At 45.2% G+C, this 21,483-nt stretch overlaps 1 protein-coding gene across 1 annotated transcript in view; it reads left to right on the top strand.

Annotated features, from left to right (window-relative positions):
- The window catches only part of ITGB5 (integrin subunit beta 5), a 101,414-nt gene that overhangs the window by 15,502 nt on the left and 64,429 nt on the right, over positions 1-21,483 (top strand). Inside the window, exons 3-4 of the mRNA XM_082235275.1 lie at positions 10,712-10,916; positions 20,028-20,277. Of these exons, the coding sequence (XP_082091401.1) occupies positions 10,712-10,916; positions 20,028-20,277 (455 nt within the window). The remainder of the gene's footprint in view (positions 1-10,711; positions 10,917-20,027; positions 20,278-21,483) is intronic.

The raw sequence follows: 21,483 nt of genomic DNA, 5'->3' as shown, positions 1-21,483 counted from the left end.
CTTTACAGGATGCAACCTGTAAGAAGCGAGTTTCAATTTAAGCACAGTAATAGGATAACACTTAAGTTGGTCATCTGAGGTCAGAAGTGCCAGAGTACTGTTGCCTGTAGGGATGGGAAACAATCACTCTTGTTACATTTATACATCCAGCCAGGAGGAGAATGGTGTTTAGTTCTTCATATGCTCAGCCTCTTGTACAAAGAGTGCATACGCATAGGGGAAGGGTTACTCCCCCCCCCAATGCCTCAGAGACATCTTGTATGCATCTGTAAGAAGTGTGTTTCTGCCAAGTGTATAAGTGGTGGTGACATCAGAAAGAAAAAATATTGCTTGCGAAGCTGTGGTGTTGGGCTAGATTTGTTTTATTTTCTTGGCACAAAAGGGCTATTTTTTGAGTGGCTCTGCCAACAGAAATGTTTATCCGGGAGTTGTTGTGACCGCTAGTTATAGGTCAGCCTTCAGCAGTAGCTGCTGATGCTGCGTTATCAAATCAATTATTTGGTTTAGATTCCCCCCCCCCCACCGACTTGACTGGAGAGCAAAGAGGTGAAAAGGGGCTGTTTATAGACAATAATTCCTGAAGGCCACAATAGCTCTTAGTTTAAATTACCTCCCTTTAATTGTGCAACTGCCCGTAAGGAAAAGTTTTTCAATGTTTAGTGAAAAAAGTTGACATTGATATTCTAACAGTACAGAGTTGTAGCAGACCTTTTAAGTGTCCTTGTTTCTTCCCCACTTTGTACAAAAGTTCCAACTTTGCGTGGGCGGGAGACGCTAGCCAGGAAAATTTATATTTAGAGTCACGAAAACCTTGTTAGCCAAGGAAAAAGTTTAGGGTTTCCTGGGCCGGATTAAACTAATTTGGTGCCCTAGTGGGCAGCACAAGGGCTCCTGTTAGTGCAATTGAGCTCCCTGCCCCAAATCCTCCCCATACACCTCCCCAAATCTCCTCTGTGTGGCCGGGAGAGCAGCATGCTTTTTTTGGGCGGGGGGAAGAGGGGAGATAGTTCCACGGTGCAAGCTAAAATGCTTGCACTTACTGAATGATAGTACTGTATTGAATTCCAGTCCTTGGTTCCAGGTTTATGGGGCTCTGGGATTACTAAGGGTTGCAGCCAAAGCTACCAGTCTGTTATCAGAAGGGCCTTTGCAGTAATGGAGATCAATTTCTGAAAGTTGTGCAAGAGAAGGATCCAGTGCAACAGGCCTGCTGGCGGAACCATTTCACAAGAACTCACTAGTGCATACACATTTGTCTGCTTGTGGAACCTCTCGGGCAAGAGGATCTGTTTGAGAAAGGCAGCCCGCTGTTTGAGAAAGGCAGCAAATTCGAGTTCCAACTCTTTAACTTCACTGAATGCAACCCTTAAGCAGCAGCCTTGAAGACACTTATTCTGGGAGGAACCTCAATGAAAACAATGGAACCAGTGTGGTGTGTTGGTTAGAATGTCATACTAAGCGCTCACCCAGACTTATCCTGTGCCTGGAAAGCATGGATTTCAGTGGTTTTCTGCATGCTCTATGCTTGGTAGGAACAGATCTGTGCCGTTTTGCCCTTGTCCCACTGATCTCCACCAAAAATCCCACACTTTAGCGATAAATTGGAGCAGACGTCAATCCGGAGAAAACTCGATTGACGTTCTCTCTGATTCAGAGGTAGAGTTGGGGTTTTCCCCGGGGGAAAGTGGTGGGGCAAGTCTGGGTAAGCCTTAAGACCTGCGAGACGAGGGTTCTAGTCCCCACTCAGTCATTAAGCTCACTGGGTGACCTTGGGTCAGTCACTGTCTCTCAGCCTTACAGGTTTGCAGTGAGGACAAAATAGAGAAGGGGGGAAAGCATGTGCCCCACTCTGAGCTCCTTGGAGGAATGGTGTGGTATAAATCCAATTTTTAATAATGTGCACATTTCTGAATATAGGATTGCACCATCAGTGCAAATATTGCATTGTAGTCTGCAGGCAGAATTCTATTTTCAGATTTACTTTCCCTGTCCTGAGAAGTGTGGAAAATCTGTCTGCCTAATGGAATGTTAACAAATTCAGTTTTGTGCTGCTATTCTTTGAGCATCCTAAGATGCTTGTTTGGAAGTGGCAGAATCTCAGCAGGATATTCAAATTCACCCTGACCCCCCCCCCCCCATTCCAGTGGCAAGTCTAACAGGGCATCTTTTTTTCTGAGGATTTTCCAAATCTAGGTTTTTAGGACTTGCAGTTCTGCACAGATCACTGTGCCCTTTAATCTGTTTTCCAGGAATAATGACATTTTTATTTTGCAGGAGAAAAAAACAATTATTAGCCCTGAGTTTGGTGCAATATACAGTGGTACCTCAGGTTAAGAACTTAATTAGTTCCGGAGGTCCGTTCTTAACCTGAAACTGTTCTTAACCTGAAGCACCACTTTAGCTAATGGGGCCTCCCGCTGCCGCCGCGCTGCCGAAGCACGATTTCTGTTCTCATCCTGAACCAAAGTTCTTAACCTGAAGCACTATTTCTGGGTTAGTGGAGTCTGTAACCTGAAGCGTATGTAACCCGAGGTACCACTGTAGTGGAAAAGCACTGTTTGGCTAATAGCAAAGAAAGGTTGCATACAACAGATTACAGTGATAAAGGGCCACGTTACAAAAGGCTGAAATTGTCCTTCACTGTTAAAATAAACTGGCTCCAGCTTCATCTCAAAATGAAAGTGTAAAGCAGCCAAATTAAAACATATGTAACCCGAGGTACCACTGTATCTTAGATCAGGCTTCCCCAACCTAGTGCTATCCATATGTTTTGGGTGACAACTGCCATTCACCCCAACAGCATAACTGATTGGAGTCCAACACTTTCTGCAGGTGCCAAGTTGGGTACACCTAGACCTTGCTGAATGACTAAACCCCTGGACCTTTTTACTTACCAGCCACAGTAGTTTCACTTGAGACTTCGTTATTAGTTGTACTGTACTAATCAAACGACGGGACGCGGGTGGCGCTGTGGGCTAAAGCCTCAACGCCTAGGGCTTGCCGATCGAAAGGTCGGCGGTTCGAATCCCCGCGGCGGGGTGCGCTCCCGCTGCTCGGTCCCAGCGCCTGCCCACCTAGCAGTTCGAAAGCACCCCCGGGGGCAAGTAGATAAATAGGTACCGCTTACCAGCGGGAAGGTAAACGGCGTTCCGTGTGCGGCTCTGGCTCGCCAGATGCAGCTTGTCACGCTGGCCACGTGACCCGGAAGTGTCCCCGGACAGCGCTGGCCCCCGGCCAATAGATGTGAGATGGGCGCACAAACCCCAGAGTCTGTCAAGACTGGCCCGTTCGGGCAGGGGTACCTTTACCTTTACCTTTTACTAATCAAACACATGCAGATTTAAGCAACATGTAAATGGATAACAAAAGATGGGCTTCCTTAAATTCTTTAAAATGGTGGACCATGGTCTTATGAAGCCTGCAATAGTTTATACTGGCATGATCTTTTTTTTCATAAAGTCAGAGAACTAGATGGTATCATAATGGGAGCATGTTTCACCTGAAATACTTGGACAGAATATATCTGGAGGCATTTTGTTTCTGAGTTGAAAGCTTCCATTAAACTTCTATTTTCAGAAGAAGAAGAAATAGTTGTAGTACTGTATGTGGAAATAACATGCTCCTGGTATGTATATGCCTTGAGGCTGAGGCGTGAAAGAGGCAAGATATTGCAGGAGAAATGGCAAAAATTAAAAGAGCATTGCCGAGTTTTTATTTTTATTATTGGTGTTGCAGAGTAGTGAGCAAAAAGAGAGGGAATGATTAGCATGCTAAGCAGAAAACATCAGAGAACGAGTTTATTTTTTCTAGATAGATAAGATGTAAAGGAATAAGGAAAAAAATGGCAGTATTTTCTTATAACCTTTGCATAAGGTAATGAACTTCTAGCTCATATTATGGGTTAGCTTCAGTGTGCCTTAGCCAAAATTTTCAAAGCCTCTAATGTCTTCCTTTTTGAAAAAAAAGGAGGGTGTGGTTTGTCTATATTTCTGGTTCTGCAATTTTTAAAAAATGCTTGTACTTTATTGTGGTCTGTAGAATGTAATCTGTACTCAAAGATTTGTCAGATAATGTGTATTTTGTAATTGGTGCCAAAAACATGTGGAGTTTTACAGCTGGGGGAGTATTACAGATGCAGGAGAGAGATAACTGACTGGGGATGTCTGTTTTGTTTTTGTTTTACAAAAACCCTTTACTGTACTGTTGGACAAGGTGGGCAAATCTGTCAATTTCAGTTTCTCATTAAAGAAAACAACTCTTAAGTTCAGTTCTCCACATTTCCTCGTTAGTTTGCTTTTTTAAAAAGAAGACTCCTTGTAAAAATTCATCGGCTCTTCAGTACAAAATTGTATTCATAACATATTTTTGCAAATCAAACCTGCCTTGTGTGATGCGTTTTTAAATTATTTTCATCAGTACATTTATATATATTTTTAGCACAAAACACAAACTGAATCAAAAATCGAATTTCTCCCCTATCTTTAGCTGTTACTAACAATTTTATACAGCATTTACATGATATCCATACTCACTTTGAGCCTCAAAACGAGATGGAAGAAAAAACACACGTTTGTTTAAAAAATAAACCCCAAGGATGCCTGGGTAGCTCTTAGTGCAAAGGAAAAATACAGAAGAACAAAGCACAGATCACTGAAATAGCTCATGCAGAATAATCTTTCAGAGTGTACCAGGCCGGAAGCATGCAGGAGGTTTTTTTTTAAGAAAAACAAAAGAGTAGATACATGGTAAAATGCGGTCTTGGTAAAATGCGGTCTTGACTATGCTACCACTCAGTGGATTTGTAACTGGCTGACTGACCGAACCCAAAGGGTGCTCATCAATGGTTCCTCTTCATCCTGGAGAAGAGTGACTAGTGGGGTGCCACAGGGTTCTGTCTTGGGCCCGGTCTTATTCAACATCTTTATCAACGACTTGGATGATGGACTCAAGGGCATCCTGATCAAATTTGCAGATGACACCAAACTGGGAGGGGTGGCTAACACCCCAGAGGACAGGATCACACTTCAAAACGACCTTGACAGATTAGAGAACTGGGCAAAAATAAACAAGATGAATTTTAACAGGGAGAAATGTAAAGTATTGCACTTGGGCAAAAAAAATGAGAGGCACAAATACAAGATGGGTGACACCTGGCTTGAGAGCAGTACATGTGAAAAGGATCTAGGAGTCTTGGTTGACCACAAACTTGACATGAGCCAACAGTGTGACGCGGCAGCTAAAAAAGCCAATGCAATTCTGGGCTGCATCAATAGGAGTATAGCATCTAGATCAAGGGAAGTAATAGTGCCACTGTATTCTGCTCTGGTCAGACCACACCTGGAGTACTGTGTCCAGTTCTGGGCACCACAATTCAAGAAGGACACTGACAAACTGGAACGTGTCCAGAGGAGGGCAACCAAAATGGTCAAAGGCCTGGAAACGATGCCTTATGAGGAACGGCTAAGGGAGCTGGGCATGTTTAGCCTGGAGAAGAGGAGGTTAAGGGGTGATATGATAGCCATGTTCAAATATATAAAAGGATGTCACATAGAGGAGGGAGAAAGGTTGTTTTCTGCTGCTCCGGAGAAGCGGACACGGAGCAATGGATCCAAACTACAAGAAAGAAGATTCCACCTAAACCTTAGGAAGAACTTCCTGACAGTAAGAGCTGTTCGACAGTGGAATTTGCTGCCAAGGAGTGTGGTGGAGTCTCCTACTTTGGAGGTCTTTAAGCAGAGGCTTGACAACCATATGTCAGGAGTGCTCTGATGGTGTTTCCTGCTTGGCAGGGGGTTGGACTCGATGGCCCTTGTGGTCTCTTCCAACTCTATGATTCTATGAGAGGGCTGAAATGTACTGTACAGAGGTGAATTTTATTCTAGTGCCTCTGCAAGCTCCTCTGTTTCTCTTTTTGCATTCGCTAGTTGAGAAATAGGGCTCATCCCACCTTCATTTAGTTCAAAACGTTTATATGCTGCCTATCCAAATAAAAAGTCCACCATGGAGGCTTTCATATTAAATAAAAGAGTACATGCCCACCTGTTGAAGCGTCATTGGCGAGGGGTTTGGGAAGATAACAATCTGGGCGGCAGAGCTAAAACGGTCCAGCACCCCTGGAGTAAGGTGTTCCAAAGGCATGGGGCCACCATAGAACAAGCCCTCTTGTGCCTGCCAATCTCATTGGTTAGTTGGCGGGCAAACAAAGAGGACCTGTGATGTAGGGCATGCAAGACAACATGGGTGCAGATAGTCCTTCAGATATCTTGGACCTATTTCTTTCAGGCTTTAAAGCTTAAAGCTAGCACCTTAAATTAGGTCCAGAAATGCAACCATGTACCCACCTGTCCAGTACTCTCTAGTGTTTTGGATTTTATACCAGCTGAGGCTTCCAAACAGTCTTTAAAGGCAGCCCCATGTAAAGCGTGTTACACTAGTCAAGCCAGTACATGACCAGGACACAGATTACTGTGGCTAGGCCAGATCTCGTCATATAGGGTGTACCAGCCAAAACTGGTGAAACAAACTCCTGGCTATTGGTATCTGACTGGGGAAGCAGACAAAAATGCTTACCTGACATCCCATAGATGCCTGAGATATAGGCATGCATTCCTTACAAGTTCTGTTTAATTTATATTGCTTTTAATGGATTTGTATGCTTTGGCCAGAAGCCCTGCATGCAGCTCATCCTGTGTTGACGAAGAACATTTCCACATGTCGGAAGCAACTAAGAGATTATTGGCAGTGCAGTCCTCTATATTGGCCTTCTTCTACCTGGTACCCTCCAGAGGTTTTGTACCAGTCGCAACCACTATGGCTGTGCTGACTGGGAACGATGGGAGTTGTAGTCCAAAAACATCTGGAAGGTGCTTGATGGGCAATGCCTCTATACTTGTTTCTTTAGAAGTCTCAGAAGTTAGTCTTCCTGTATAAATTTGTACTGGATTACTCTTCACCCATAAGGGTCCTACTCTACCCCACCCCACTCCGAATTTAAGGTAGAATGGGTGAAGTATCTTGCCCCCTAGGTGCATCCCATCATGTTTTCTGGTCAAATGGACTCTTAAGGTTTTTTGTGTATAGCTAGAGATGTTGGTAGCGCTGTGGGTTAAACCACAGAGCCTAGGACTTGCCGATTAGAAGGTTGGCGGTTTGAATCCCCATGATGGGGTGAGCTCCCGTTGTTTGGTCCCTGCTCCTGCCAACTTAGCAGTTCGAAAGCATGTCGAAGTTGAAGTAGATAAATAGGTACCACTCCAGCAGGTAGGCGTTTTCGTGTGCTGGTTCGCCAGAAGCTGCTTAGTCATGCTGGCCACATGACCCGGAAGAGCGCCGCAACCCTAGAGTCGGCCACGACTGGACCTAATGGTCAGGGGCCCCTTTACCCTTTACCTAGAGATGTTGGACAAAATAAACGAGCAACAACAGTGGTTCGACCCAGATGCAAGTTTATTGCCTGGTAAGAACTGGGCCTCTGTTCTTTGCTGAGCATGACCTGGTTTCCGGCTTGACCTTTCTTCTAACTAGTCCTTTAAAAAATCTTTGCCAAGAATTGTGCAATTGCATACTTGTGATTGTGTTTGCTTGCAAATTTACTTATTCTGTTTTTTATGACACAGGCTTAGCTAGTGATTTGTGCATAGAAAGTTCAAATGAGGAAACTTTTTTAAAAAAATCGTTGTGAAGTAGATAATGGGTATGTGTAGCAATAAGAAAGCCACAACTAGGTCAATATATACTTTGCCCATTTTGCAGTTTCAAGTCAAACTCCTTGTATTTGTAACTTGATAATTTGGAGGGATTTTTTTTCCTCTCTCCTCAAATTGGTGAAGAGTTTTCAACATCAAATATGCATGTGTGTGCCCACAAAAATGGTTTACGTGCTTTTGTTTTTTATTTTTGAGGGGTTTTTATTATAAGACTAGAATATCACTGTTTGGAATGAGGCAAGATTTACATTTCACATACCAAATATAACTTCTGGCCAAAGATCTCTTATTTCATTTTGACAGGAACTTGGATTCCTATGAAAGCTCCTGAATAGCTAGATGGGCTGTTTAAGTAAACTCTAATATTTTTTAAATGTTTCGAAAAATGTTAAAAGAGCAGCACTTCTGGGGTTAAAGCCCATTGGGGAGGGGGGAACCTTTGTGAGCCAGAATCTCAGCACATTCTATGGCCTTCATACTAAGCCTTAATATATCAGCTCCTTGTTTGTAATATGAGATAATGATGGTCTGCTTTACCGGATTACAAAGATACCGGCTGTGAAAAGCTTTGAGTACCTAAAGAAAGCACTATATAACGACTATTATGACTGCCATTAAACATGCATAGGCAAAGAAACTGGTAGAAATTTGACAAGTAGTAGCCTGCAATTGGAGTCAATACAGGAAGATATCTTACAAGTGAGCCAGACTACTGGTCCATCTAGCCTGGTATTATCTACTTGACAAAGGTTCTCCAAGGGCTTTCCCCAGCCCTGATTCCTGAGATCCCTTTAAATGATTAGTGTTCCTTAGTCCAGTGGATATTCCTCCGCCAACACCAACATTCCTTTGGGAACAACAAGTTTGATTTGTTCATAGTGGGGAAAGGTTTGGGTCTGAAGCAAGAGAGTAACCATCTGTTTGTCATTCAGCTGCTCTGATCTCTTTCCATAATTGCAGAAATCTAAATCGTGGTGGTTTGTAGATTAAAAAATGACTCACTGATTTTCCTGCCTACCTCTGCTTGCATTGTTTCTAATGCTTTAGTTCTTTAGAACAGTGTTTCCCAACCTTTTTTGGGCAAAGGCACACTTGTTTCATGGAAAAAATCTCGAGGCACACCACCATGCCAGATGGGGAAAGGTCACTTTTTACTTATGTAAAAAATAAATAAAAAAATAGTAACAGCATAGAAGGTAGAGAAGGTAGGACTCGAACCAGTGGATTCACGTTACAATAAAGATTTTGACTAAACATGGGAAAGAACTTTCTGCTGGTAAGGGCTGTTCAACAGGGGAATGGTCTCCCTCGGGAGGTTTTTCCCTTCTTGGAGGTTTTTAAGCAGAGGTGGGATGTCTGTCTGCCATGGATGCTATGGCTGAGATTCCTGCACTGCAGGGGTTGTACAGTACTGGATAGCCCTGGGGATCCCTTCCAACTCTACGATTCTATTAGGATCCCTTTTATAAAAGAGAGAACTTTAATGGCACGGCCATTATTTATTTCGGCTTCTCCCAACGGGGCCACGAAGGATCAGAAAAGCTGAAGAAGAGACCCTTCCTCAGAGGAGGCGGGAGACCACCGGACCCGCCGAGGAGGGGAATCCGGCCGCCTTTCCCTCCAGAGCTTCGCCTTTTGCCCCGGCCAAGTTGCGCCGAGGGCGCCTTGCGGGCTCTGCATGGCTTCAGGCGGAGCCTAGGAGCCACTTCCCAGCCTGGAGGGCAGGCTGTGCGCGGACCCCGCCACTCTCGGGGCGCGATCCAGACCCGGCTGCCTTCCACGGCCAGCAGAGGTAGGCCGCCGGCTTCTAACCCGGCGGAACTGGGGCGTCCCGGGTGCAGCGCCCCGCTCCTCCCGCCCCGCCCCCTTCTCCCGGGTGCCCCCTCCCTCCTTTGTTCTCCGGAGCCCCGCCTCCCCCTCTGCCCCAGCTCACCTATTGGCTCACGCAGCCGCCACTCAGGTGGGGGCCCGCTTTGGCCCTGCTCCCCGGCCGCCGAGAGAGAGTGGGAGCGTGCGGGGCTGGGCTGGGCGGCCGGGCGTCTCCTTCCCTGCGCTGCTTTGGCCGCGTCTGCAGCCGCCGCGGGACCAGGCGGGAGGCCAGTCATGCCCAGACACTGCCAGCCGCTCGGAAGGAGCCGTCGCTCCGCCGGGCAGCGCCTGCCTGCGCGCCCCTCGCTCCCTGCGCCGAGGATGGCGGGGGCGCCGGGCGCAAGGCAGCGCCGGGGCTGCTGGGCAAGCGGCAGATGCTGATGCAGTTTGGGGAATTCCTGTTACAGGGAGCAAGGCAGAAGCGGATGACGGGGCACGTTCCCCGGGGGAGCGGGGCCGGAGGATTAGCCCGACTCGCCTGCCTCCCTCCCACGGCACACTAGGCAACGTCCGGCGGCACACTAGTGTGCTGCGGAACACCGGTTGGGAAACACTGCTTTAGAATTGCTACCTTTCCATCATCCTGGCGTGTCTGTAGAAACACACATGTGTATGTTCAAATCTGAAGAAACCCTGCCTTTCCCTGAGGCAATGGTATTTAGGTGATACTGTAAGCATTTAAAAAGGGTTTGCCCGTAAGAAAAAAATCCATCCCCCACCCCCCAGTTTTGTTTAACATTTACCTTGATGAGTTCTGGGGAACTTAGATGTTTGCTCACTATTCATAACAATTGGTCTGGCCAAATAAGAATATTTCCCTGCTATGGATTTTGGAATTGTAGGTCTTCATTAGACTTGAACCATGGCAAACTGGAATCAGATTCCCGGTGGCTGATGAATGTTACTGGCTGACCTTGAACCAGTCAAATTCTCTCAGCCCAACCTAACTCATGGGTTGATTGTAAGTTAAAATGGAATAACCCCAAAGGTTGTTTTTATGAGCTTTCTGTGGGATTTACAGGATGAAAATTCCAATAATAAAAATGTATTCCCAGCTAGCTCTCTGTTGAATCATTACAATCCTTTGGGCAAACTGATTTTCTCACGCTGCATACTTCAATTTTGTTTCCTCGCAGGAATTTGGCAGCAAAAAATCCATCACTTCGAGGTGTGACTTCACCGAAAATCTAATAGCCAATGGTTGTGCGGGGCACTTTGAGAGTACAAAAAGCAGCATTAAAATAGTGAAGAACCTTCCTTTGAGCAGCAAGGGCTCTAGTGTGGCCAGTTCGGATGTTATCCAGATAATGCCACAAAAGATCTCACTAAATCTGCGGCCTGGTAAGTTAGCACCAAATGTCTGTGACCTGTATCGTTAATTTGCAAGCAACCTAGACACTATGGCTGGGAGCCAGTGTGGTGCCTTCCAGCTCCCATCAGCCCCAGCCAGCATGACTTATGTTTAAGGATAATGGGCACTGCAGTTCAACAAAAGTTGGAGGACACAATGTTGGCTTCCTCTGCTCTATGGGTTGGCTCACATGCAATATTAAACCATGGTTTGGAGAGATGGGAGTAAGTCCTATACCTGTTCCCGTTCCCCTGCTTTCTACTCATACAATCCAGTTTTTTAGTTAGTTGCTGGGTTTATTTATTGTTTTTTATTTATATATATTTACAGCATTTCTGCACCACCATATAATAACATACCAAGGGCTGCAACAAACCATAGTTTACCATTGCCTCAGAACCCTGTAATACATAATTGTAAATAAGGATCGGACTCTGGGTTACAGGCATGCCACAATATTGAGAAGATCTCTAATAGTCAAACCGCCCTTGTTTCCTCCCCTTCCTTTCTTGGAAATGAGCTTTCCCCAGCCCTGATGCACAACTGCAGTCTAAAACAGCTGGAGGGCATGAGGTTGGGGAAGTGTGTTGTTGACTGAGAAACTCACCCACACTTCTGCTTGTTCCACTACTTTTCCATGGGAAAACCTGCTGCTTACACTGACTCACAACAAATGTCAATTGGTTTTTTTGTGGCTTGACGTTTGTTCTGATTCGGCAGTAAACAACGGGTTTTCCTGGGGAAAAGTGGTGGAACAAACGAAGAGCTGCTTGGACCTGTGCTTTCGAGGCATGGGGCAAATGGAAGTGTGGGCATGCACTGGGTTCTCAGTCATTAAAGTTTTATGAAACTGTGTTCCCATTTCCCCTTCAAATCTACCAGCTACTCGTCTTCAGAAATTATTCCCATTATATTATCTCTTGTCTTAACACGGTTAAGTGACTCACAGTCATCCCACCTTCCCTGTAAAGACAAGATGAGCTTTGACTTCACTGACTCGAGAGATGAACTTTTGATCCAAGAAGCTAGAGTTTACCATATTATTAGCTTTCTGCCAAGATGAAAAGAATAAAATGGAAAAATCAAGAATCTTGTTGTGGAAATAGTTTTGCAGAAAAGAGGCATTCATACAGTTTCAACGTTTGTGCAAAAATATTTAGCCTTTGATATTTGGTTGTTTTGTTTTCTAAAAAGGCCCTTTGTATTGAAGCTAAAGGCCATTATGAAAGACAGATTCACTAAACAATTGTGTACGTGCCTGGAATGTCTGTGTTGTGTTGTAGTCCAGGCAAACTGCAAATAGAGGGAATGTTTTCCCTTTCCATTCCTATCCTCCTCTGATAAGGAAAGGATTTAGGATTTATTTGTTAATAATAAGGAATTTGTGTGTGTGTGTGTTTTTTACTAATAATGAGGCTCTTGTATTCCTCTGATGAGAGCCCCAAGTTTATAAGGAATTCATATTCCCCACACACTTAAAACTCACGAATTTTCCCGACATTAAAATTAATCACAGCATGAAACAAGAAAGTCCCATCACCCAAAGTGGAAATGCCTGTTAGTTTCACATAAATAGAGAGGGAACTATTGAAATTTGGTTACTGAGCATTCTAGCTTGCAAAAGCCACCCTGAAAAATGGTTTTAAGCTCCTCCTTCCAAAATTGCTCATTAATGGATCTCATGTAACAGCTCTGTAGTGTTCTCATCATCACTTTACGGAAAGCAAAGTTGACTTGGTTTCATGCTGGTGAAGCTGATAGGATGTTGACTCCCAGCAGTGTCTGTTCCCTTTCTCTGGACTGGATAGAGCAGTATTCTCAGTGTAGACCCTACTCTGACTGCCAGTAGCTCCCAGCAGAGATCTTTCCTGCTCTGCTACTTGAAAAAAAAATAAACTAGAGAATGCTTTTTGAGAAGCTTTCTGTATGCAAAGTCTATTCCGTTTCACTGAGCTTTGGGTGCATACCTTTTATTGGCTATGGTTTCTTGGAAACTGTTCTCCCCAATGCAAATCCATTAATATAGTTGCCGCTGCTAAATGAGACATGGCAACAGATACACAAAACTGTATCCATGGCCCTGCTTCTGTTTTGGACATCAGGTAGGCTGATCTAATCAATCTATGCATATCCAGAGTGGATCCAGCTAGGAGCTGGTAATATATACAAGCCTAATGCTGTAATGTGAATGTTGATTTTAAAGCTTTCTATTGATTGAAAGTTCACATTTGATTCAGGACAAGTTCACACATTCAGAATCGCCCTCCATGTGACGCATTCCAATTGTCCTGGAGAGAATGCGTTTGCAAAGAGAAAATAGTTGTTGAATGGGAACAAGGCTCCCTTGTTTGCTAGCAGTTGCAGGGTGGAAAAAAGCTTTGCTAGAGCTGAGCCATCTGTCACATCAATCACTTCAGCAACAGTGAATCTTTAGGTTGCAGGTGAAATTCTTACTTTGGCAAGGGGGGAAAAAGAGCAAATCCTCTTTCAGAGCGTAATAAAATGAAATTGCAGGGGCTTTAAAAGCAGTGGTAACAAAATGTGAAAGTGTAGAAAAAATATGTACACAGGAAAAGCACTTTTGTATGTTTGTGTATATAAACTTTGCCCATAGCTTCACGGGGTTATAATGGTCTTTTACTGCAGAGGAAGCCAATGGCATTATATTGTCCTCAGTCAGCCCATTCTTTCCATGCTCCTGCAGCTTCCCACTTTTAGGGACCTTGCTACTTTGACCTTTTAACCCGCTGAGCCTTTTCTTCCTTGTCCCCCACCTCTCCATCACTGCATTATGCTCTCAAGCCGTTTTCCACCCACCCCACCTCAATTCCTTTGCGTCCTGTTTCCTCCTCCTCTCCCTGAGCTAGAATCTGTCCTATCTCCATTGATTACCAATGATGGCTACGAACATTGTAATATGATCATATATATGTCAATGGAGAAAGGAAGTTGGACTACTGTCAAAAAGAAGTTGTGCTAAATTACTCTGCTAGCCACGTGGAATTGCCATTTTTTGCGGGACCACTGCTGTTGTTCATGTACATTCACCAGTTTGTTTTAAGTGATTTTAATGTTATATGACCGTATGGTTGTGACCTGCCTTGGGACCTTATGGTGAAGGGCTTTCACTATCAGGCAGTTCTTAAGAGGAAGCTGGATGATGAGCATCTACTGCTGGGTGTCCACAAATCTGTGCATACCTATGGGGCCAGAGTAGATTTAATCTTATTTCGCTAGGTTGTGAAGAGATGAAGGATTATGTCTGTAAACCCTTGAAGCCATAACTTCCTAGCTGCATACCTGTGTTGTGCAGCTGTTACCAAAACATTATACAAGACGCAACAGGACATAATTGAGTGTTACAAGCAAGGCTTCCGTTTGCAAACAGCCCTTAGTGTAAGTGGTTGAGAAGCATTTATAAAATGAGCAGTTAGTAAATGAGACCGACTCTGTTTTGTTTCTACACCAAGCAAAATATATATTTCAATAAATTACTTCAGTTGAGTGGCCTAGGAGTTGAGCTACTTTCTACTTCCTTGACAATCTGGAGGTGAAAATCTTGCTTGGGGTCTGCACTGGGTGGCTGGATCTAACTCACCCAGCTGTGAAAGAGAGCCTGATCTATTGAGCTAGAAATGTCATTTGATGTGACAGAATAGTGCTCCCAGGCAAAGCCTATTAGAACCAACCATTACGAAGCATCTGGATTTCAGTTTTCAAATGCTTATCCTGTCTTTTCAATGGGAGGGGAGGAAAAGGTGGCAGGGGGATGCATGTGTTATAGTAGCCTATTAAAATATGTTGGATTTAACTTCAGTCTTTGTTTGAACGATTTGACGTAGAAACGGATAGTTCAGAGCAGAGCTTGACTCTACATTGATCATATAAGTGCTGATATTCTCCTGTCCCCAACTAGCCCAGTTAACACAGGTGCCCAAACCCTAGGAAAATCTAAGGCACATTGTTGAGCTAGGATACTGCCAGGACCACATGGTCCTGTAATCACCAGTCCACATTCATTCCATTCCACTTAATTAAGAGAGCGAGAGTGGCGTTCATACAGAGCCCCCGGTCGTTTCACAGACTATTGACCTGTACACCACTGCTTTATTCTTCCGCTGCCACCAACCAGGTTTCTTCTGGTGAAATACTGAGTCTCAGTCAGGTTGTAAAGTCAATAAGGAAGATTAAAGTTTATTGAAGAACAAATATATAAATATTTAAATATATTCAGAACGGTTTCTCAAATGCGTGCCCTTAACTAGATGTGGCACTATCTCACACTGTCACACTCTTCTCTCTTAGTTCTATCCCTGTCTCTCACTCCAGCTGTCACAACCACTATGTTCGTCTTTTACTGTCTCTTTGTGACTCTGACTCCTCTATCTCCCAATGGTAAAACCTCTGGGCTGAGCCTCAAAACCAGGTAGGCTCCGCCTCTGAGCTTTCTCATTGGTCAATCTACATTAACCATTTCCACCCCCCTGTACAAACAAAATCACAAGGAATGGGCAAACGCCACAGAAGGAGAGAGAGAAGGGCCCCTTCCATCAGCTTAATGGAAACATTATTCTATTTTGGTTCTTCTCTTCTCAGAACGCTCTCCATCTGCAGCCGTTCTGAGGGAGAGGCAAGGCATCAGGGCCCCCTCCATTGTTCTAGACAGTGGCTGGCACCTTCCTTAGAACTGTCTCATGCACCAGCCGTTTGATCTCCGTGACTCCCGCTAATTGATTTGCGAACCTCAATTAGCAATTTATGGCCGCCCGGCACACTTCTGCTGCGGCTTTCCGTCACGACTCAGCAGAGCTTCGCACAGCGGTGTAGAACTGTCACGTAGCTTGTCTCAGCTCTCAGACAAACACACAGAGTCCAGGTTTGTCTATTTACAGCTTTTATTCCAACATTTCATAGGAATTTCCAGGACTATTTGCAGCCATGACAAAACTGCATCCTTTCCCCACAAAACACCGAGTGGGACTGACAAACTCCTCCCAAGCTCCTCCCAAGCTTCCAAAACTGACGTCAGAATGGTGTGGCATCCTGGGAAGAACTTAACCTGTTAAGTTCCAAACCCAACACCCCCCTTTGCCGCACATTCTGACAAGATCTTTTTGAGTTCAACACCTTACCCTTTGCCTTGTGCTCCTTCCCAGCATCTTTCCCAGGCACCTGTTGAACCCTTTCAACACTCCCAGAATCACACTGTGCGAATCTCGCCCACGCACATGTTGCCTGGTATCTTTCAGGTGGAATGCCCTTTGTTGTGCGACTAGACCTTCTGGGCACAAACTCAGACGTTACCTCTGACTCACTGCCCCCAGGAAATGTGTCCTCAGCATCACGGGATTCCCCCTCTGACTTAAAACGTTTTCGAATCCTCTCCATTACACTCACAGGGGAACTGGGCTCGCTTTTGGCCTCCTTTTTTACAACTTGTGGAGAAACTACCGATACCTCCTCCTGTTCCTGACTTTGGTCAGTTACCTGATCGTCATCATCAGACTCAGCTTCTTCTTCCTCCCCCTCATAATCTTCCTGTTCTGAGAGACACTCTGAAAGAACATCATGCTTGACAGCAGCTTGTGTCTTTTTATCCTGCTCATAGAACTCAGCGTGTTTACTGATCAGCAACTTACTCTGATCACCTGATGGAAATGCAAATCTCCATGCACTTGCTGTTGGCTCATACCCACAGAAGATCATTTTTCGGAACTTGGATCCATCTGGCCCCTGCAAAGCAGCAGGTACCGGCACAGACGCACGTGACCCGAACATACGCAAAAAATGAATCTGGGGTTTCCTGCCATGCAACAACCCAAACGGTGTGTCCCCTACCATGGAATTGTAGGTGCGATTCCAGGTGAAGCTTACATACTTGATTGCCTCCAGCCAAAACCTTGGAGGTAACCCAGAGTCTTCCAGCAACACCTGTGCAGTTTTAACCAGAGCCTGACACTTGAGCTCTGACACTCCCCTCTCATTGGGTGAAGTCACTGTGTGACGTATCCCTTTCTTGTGAAAGTACTTCTGCAAAGCATAACCTGTAAACTCAGCTCCTCTGTCACTTGTGACAGCTTGCACTTTGGTGGAAAACCTTTGTTCCACCCCCTCAATCCACCCTTTGATCAGCTGTGCTGCATCATCCTTAGATTTGAGACCATGTATCCAGGAATTCTGAGTAAAATCCTCCTGCATCGAGAGCAGAAACCTTGACCCTCCCAGACTTGGTTCCTTCACAGGACCCCACAAATCTATGTGAACCAGTTCAAAAGGCCCAGTGGTTATCCTCTCAACCTTTGGATAACTGCAACCTTTTACCTTTGCCAGTTTGCAAGTTTCACAACTTACAGCATGTCCACATTCTGAGATCTTACAACCGTTGGAAACTTCTGGCAGCACCTGTAGTTCTTCAAGAGAACTATGAGCTGTACGTGTATGCCAAGCATGTACGCATGAATCATGATTGGGAATTGTAGCACGCAGTGCTTGTGCTTTCTCAACCTTCCCACCACCCTCCAGAGACGTTTTAAGAATGAAGAGATCATTCTGCCCCTTTTTAACCTTGGCAAGCATCCTCCCTCCTTTGGAGATTGTGCACACATCACCCTGAAAACAAACCGTAAATCCCTTTTTCAGTAAATAAGGCACAGATAAAAGACAGTGTTGCATCCCAGGAACAGTACAACACTCCAACGTTTCCTGTAAAATACAAAAATGCAAATTTACAGCATTAGTCATTTGTCTTTTCTGTCCATTTGCAAACAGTACAGTTTTCCCGGCAGGAATTGCCGTGCAGTTCCACCTCTCGACAGCAGGTGTCTCTGGAATCAAATTGCGATTAGCTGCAGAGTCAATAACAAAACTTAGCTTTTGGCTTGTCCCACGGCTGTCTTCAGCCAACGCCAGACTAGCCGTGATTTGATAAGTCTCCTCCTGGCACCTGGCACGTCCACCAGCCTCAGTCTCACGCCTGGTTGTTTTTCCAGACCGGTTGCCATGGAAACCCGCCTGTTTCCCATGAGAAGTGTCCTTGAAGCCTTCCTGTGCAGCTGCTCTCTGTGGGCAGTCTCGGCGTACGTGGTCAGCTGACTTGCAAATGTAGCAACGACGAACTTCAGTGGAAAAACACTGCCTGGGGCTCCTCCCAGCTGGCCTCCTTCTCCTTCTTCTGGAAAAGCACTCCTTGCCAGATCCGCCCCCCCTGAACTGCCGCTCCATTCCAGCAGGTTCAGTGGAAAACTTTTCAAACTTGCCTTTGGAACTTTCCGCCCCCCCGACTTGCTCACTAGCACTCCTTGAGGCTAAATCATCAGGAACAGGGGCTCCAGCCATCTCTAGGCTTTCAGCTTCCATCTGCCCTAGGCCTCCTGCTGAGCCTTCACACAGACGTTTCAGCACACTCCAGGCCTCACACGCAGATTCAACGCCATCCAGGTGATGTTGCAAACTAGCATGAACACCTGCTCTCAACATGCAGACCTCAGCTCTCATAGCCTTCTCCCTCTGCATTTTCTCCTCCAGAGAAACAGACTTCAGCCTTCCTGCATCTCTGTCCACCAGTTGCACTGGTTCCCTCTGGGAAATGTCCCAAACCTCCGTGGCTATAAACCACGCTCTCACCCATCTTGCCCAGGTATTCCACGCTTGGGCGGTGAGTTCCTCAAGCTGTTCAAACGGAGCTTGAATCACCTCCTGGCCATCTGCCATGTTCTCACGCTCTCCCAAATCGCCCCAAGCTGTACTCACAAAAGCTCCTCTGGCGTGGAGAAACGATTCCTTGCTGCTCTCAGCTCACAGCTTTCAGCATTCAGCAACAGCGTCTTTCAGCTTGCTTGCTTGCTTGCTTCCGTGCTCCTCTGCTAGACACCGCAGATTTCTCAGCTCCCGGCAGCTCTTCCGTGACAGTTTTACGATAGGTGATTTAGGTTACCCATAACCTGTGGCTATTTGTTTGATCTCCGTGACTCCCGCTAATTGATTTGCGAACCTCAATTAGCAATTTATGGCCGCCCGGCACACTTCTGCTGCGGCTTTCCGTCACGACTCAGCAGAGCTTCACACAGCGGTGTAGAACTGTCACGTAGCTTGTCTCAGCTCTCAGACAAACACACAGAGTCCAGGTTTGTCTATTTACAGCTTTTATTCCAACATTTCATAGGAATTTCCAGGACTATTTGCAGCCATGACAAAACTGCATCCTTTCCCCACAAAACACCGAGTGGGACTGACAAACTCCTCCCAAGCTCCTCCCAAGCTTCCAAAACTGACGTCAGAATGGTGTGGCATCCTGGGAAGAACTTAACCTGTTAAGTTCCAAACCCAACAACATGAATTTGCTTATTTTCTTCTTCCTTTCTGGTTCCCTTTCTCTTTAGTATTGCATTTGTTTGATTTTAATCCATTATTATTATTGCAGGGAAATAGCTTGAGTGCATTGGTAAACAAAACAAAACAACAACAACAACAAAAATGAAATGGCTCCCAGCCAGTAGCTGCAAGTCTCACAACTAGGAAATATTGTTGTGGCTTGGCTGCCCGTATGGATGCAAGCTAAAGAGCAGCCACATCAGAGTAGCACTGCAGGGTTATTGTTGTGGCCCTGATATCACCTGCCGATGGAACAGACTCCCTCGGATGGTGGTGGACTCCTTCATTGGACGCTCTTAAGCAGAGGTTCGATGGCCATCTGCCATGGATGTTTTAGAGATTCCTGCTTTGCAGGGGGTTGGACCAGAAGACTCTCAGGGTACCTTCCAACGCTTCAGTTCTATGGTTCTAACTGAGTCATTGCTTCAGTTGCTCCCCCTTGCAATTGCCAGGCTGCTACTGAAGCCTTAATGGAAGGGCTCTCTTACAGATTTTACAAAAAGGAAAGTATGCTGTCTGGATTTTGGCATGTTATATCAATTACATGTTGCAACAGGAAACTTTGTGAAGAAGTATTCATATTTCAGGCATGAATCTGTGGCTATTTCTGGTAACAGTTAAGGGGGTGATTTAGCACCGCCAGCTGAGTGAATGCAAAAAGGCAAAGAAAGGAAACAACTGGCTTGCCTTTTGCTTGTTATTAACCTGCCACAAACCTGCTGCTTCCACAGGTGATCCAACGCCTTTCCATGTGCACGTTCGGCAGGTAGAGGACTACCCTGTGGACCTGTATTATTTGATGGACCTTTCCCTCTCCATGAAGGATGATTTGGACAACATCCGGAATCTGGGAACCACGCTGGCTGAAGAGATGGGGAAGCTCACCAGCAATTTCCGCCTTGGGTTTGGCTCTTTCGTGGACAAAAACATTTCTCCCTTTTCTTACACAGCACCTAGATACCAGAACAACCCTTGCACTGGGTAAGCAAAGGGCCAGCAGCTGCTACAGTTGTTGCTTTGGCACTGAATGTGCAAGAACATAAGATTTCTTTCCTATTGAGCAGAGCAAGCTAGAACCTGCAGCAGCATCCCATGGCTGCAGGGAAGGGCTTGCAAGACCTCACAGCTTGCAGGATCATTAAAAAGTAGACACCTCACATTTGAAAAAACAGGTCCATTTTGAATTTTGTGTAGGATCATGATATCTGCGATGCAGTGTTTTTATATTCCTTTAAATATATATATATATTCTAAACTGTGCAGATATAAATACATTTGGGAAGTGGAAACTTTGGTCCTTGGGTTTTTGAAAATATTATTCTTTATATTCTTGGCCTATGCATTTGTGTATGTAAAATTAGGGCAGTGGCCAGGATCCAAAGGCCATTCAGTCTAGTGCTTTGCTTAGGATTTTCTTGGCTGGAAGTCCCCTCTGACTGCATGGCAGAAGACCAGGCCTGCATAGATGAGTGACTCACCAAGCTAAACTGGGTCCATCTACCATTTGTTGTGGCCTGACAACTTCCTGGTTTTTTTTACAGGTCCCAGAAAGGCAGCAAAACCAAGCATTGCGAGTCCCTTCTAGACTGGAGGGCTGCAGTTGTGTTAGTGGGTCCCAGATTGTGTGGGCCTGCAAAACACCTGCAAGCAACTCAAAGGGGAATGGGTGGTTTGCAAAAGTAGTTGATACATGGTGAGTGGTGTCTGCCAAAGAGTAAAAGTTAAACAAACCTGAACTTACCAAATGATCACAAGCCTTTGAGCTACACAGCTGAAAGTAGTTCTTTGGATCCCAGCTAGTATTACTGTCTAACTTGCAGGGATGTTCGGTGCAGTTAATAACTACTGTCTCATACTTTTTTCCTGGAGCAATCTCCAGGATTTCAAACAAGTGCCTAGTGACGGCAAATTTATTTGGCATGAAGCCAGTGGTTCCTGATAATTTAGCAACTCTACTGTGGCTTTTAGAAAGAAAAAGTTTAAAGAGATTTTAAAGCTCTGTTGACAACACACTTTGGGAGACTTTTCTAACCCTAACCTTAATAGTTAGGTATAGGTGTTCCTGCAGGCAAAATCATTTACTTAAAAGGAGAGCTTATATAAGAAAGACAGAAGCTGGAGGCTCACTCAAGCCCCCTCCACACACACTGCATTTACACACCCTTTTCCCATCACACCAACCACACT

The sequence above is a fragment of the Podarcis vaucheri genome (genome assembly GCF_965113315.1).
Source record: "Podarcis vaucheri genome assembly, chromosome: 1".
In the NCBI taxonomy this organism is placed as follows: Eukaryota; Metazoa; Chordata; class Lepidosauria; order Squamata; family Lacertidae; genus Podarcis; species Podarcis vaucheri.
Note: the sequence above shows the minus strand (reverse complement) of the source record. Positions and strands in the feature narration are given on the sequence as shown.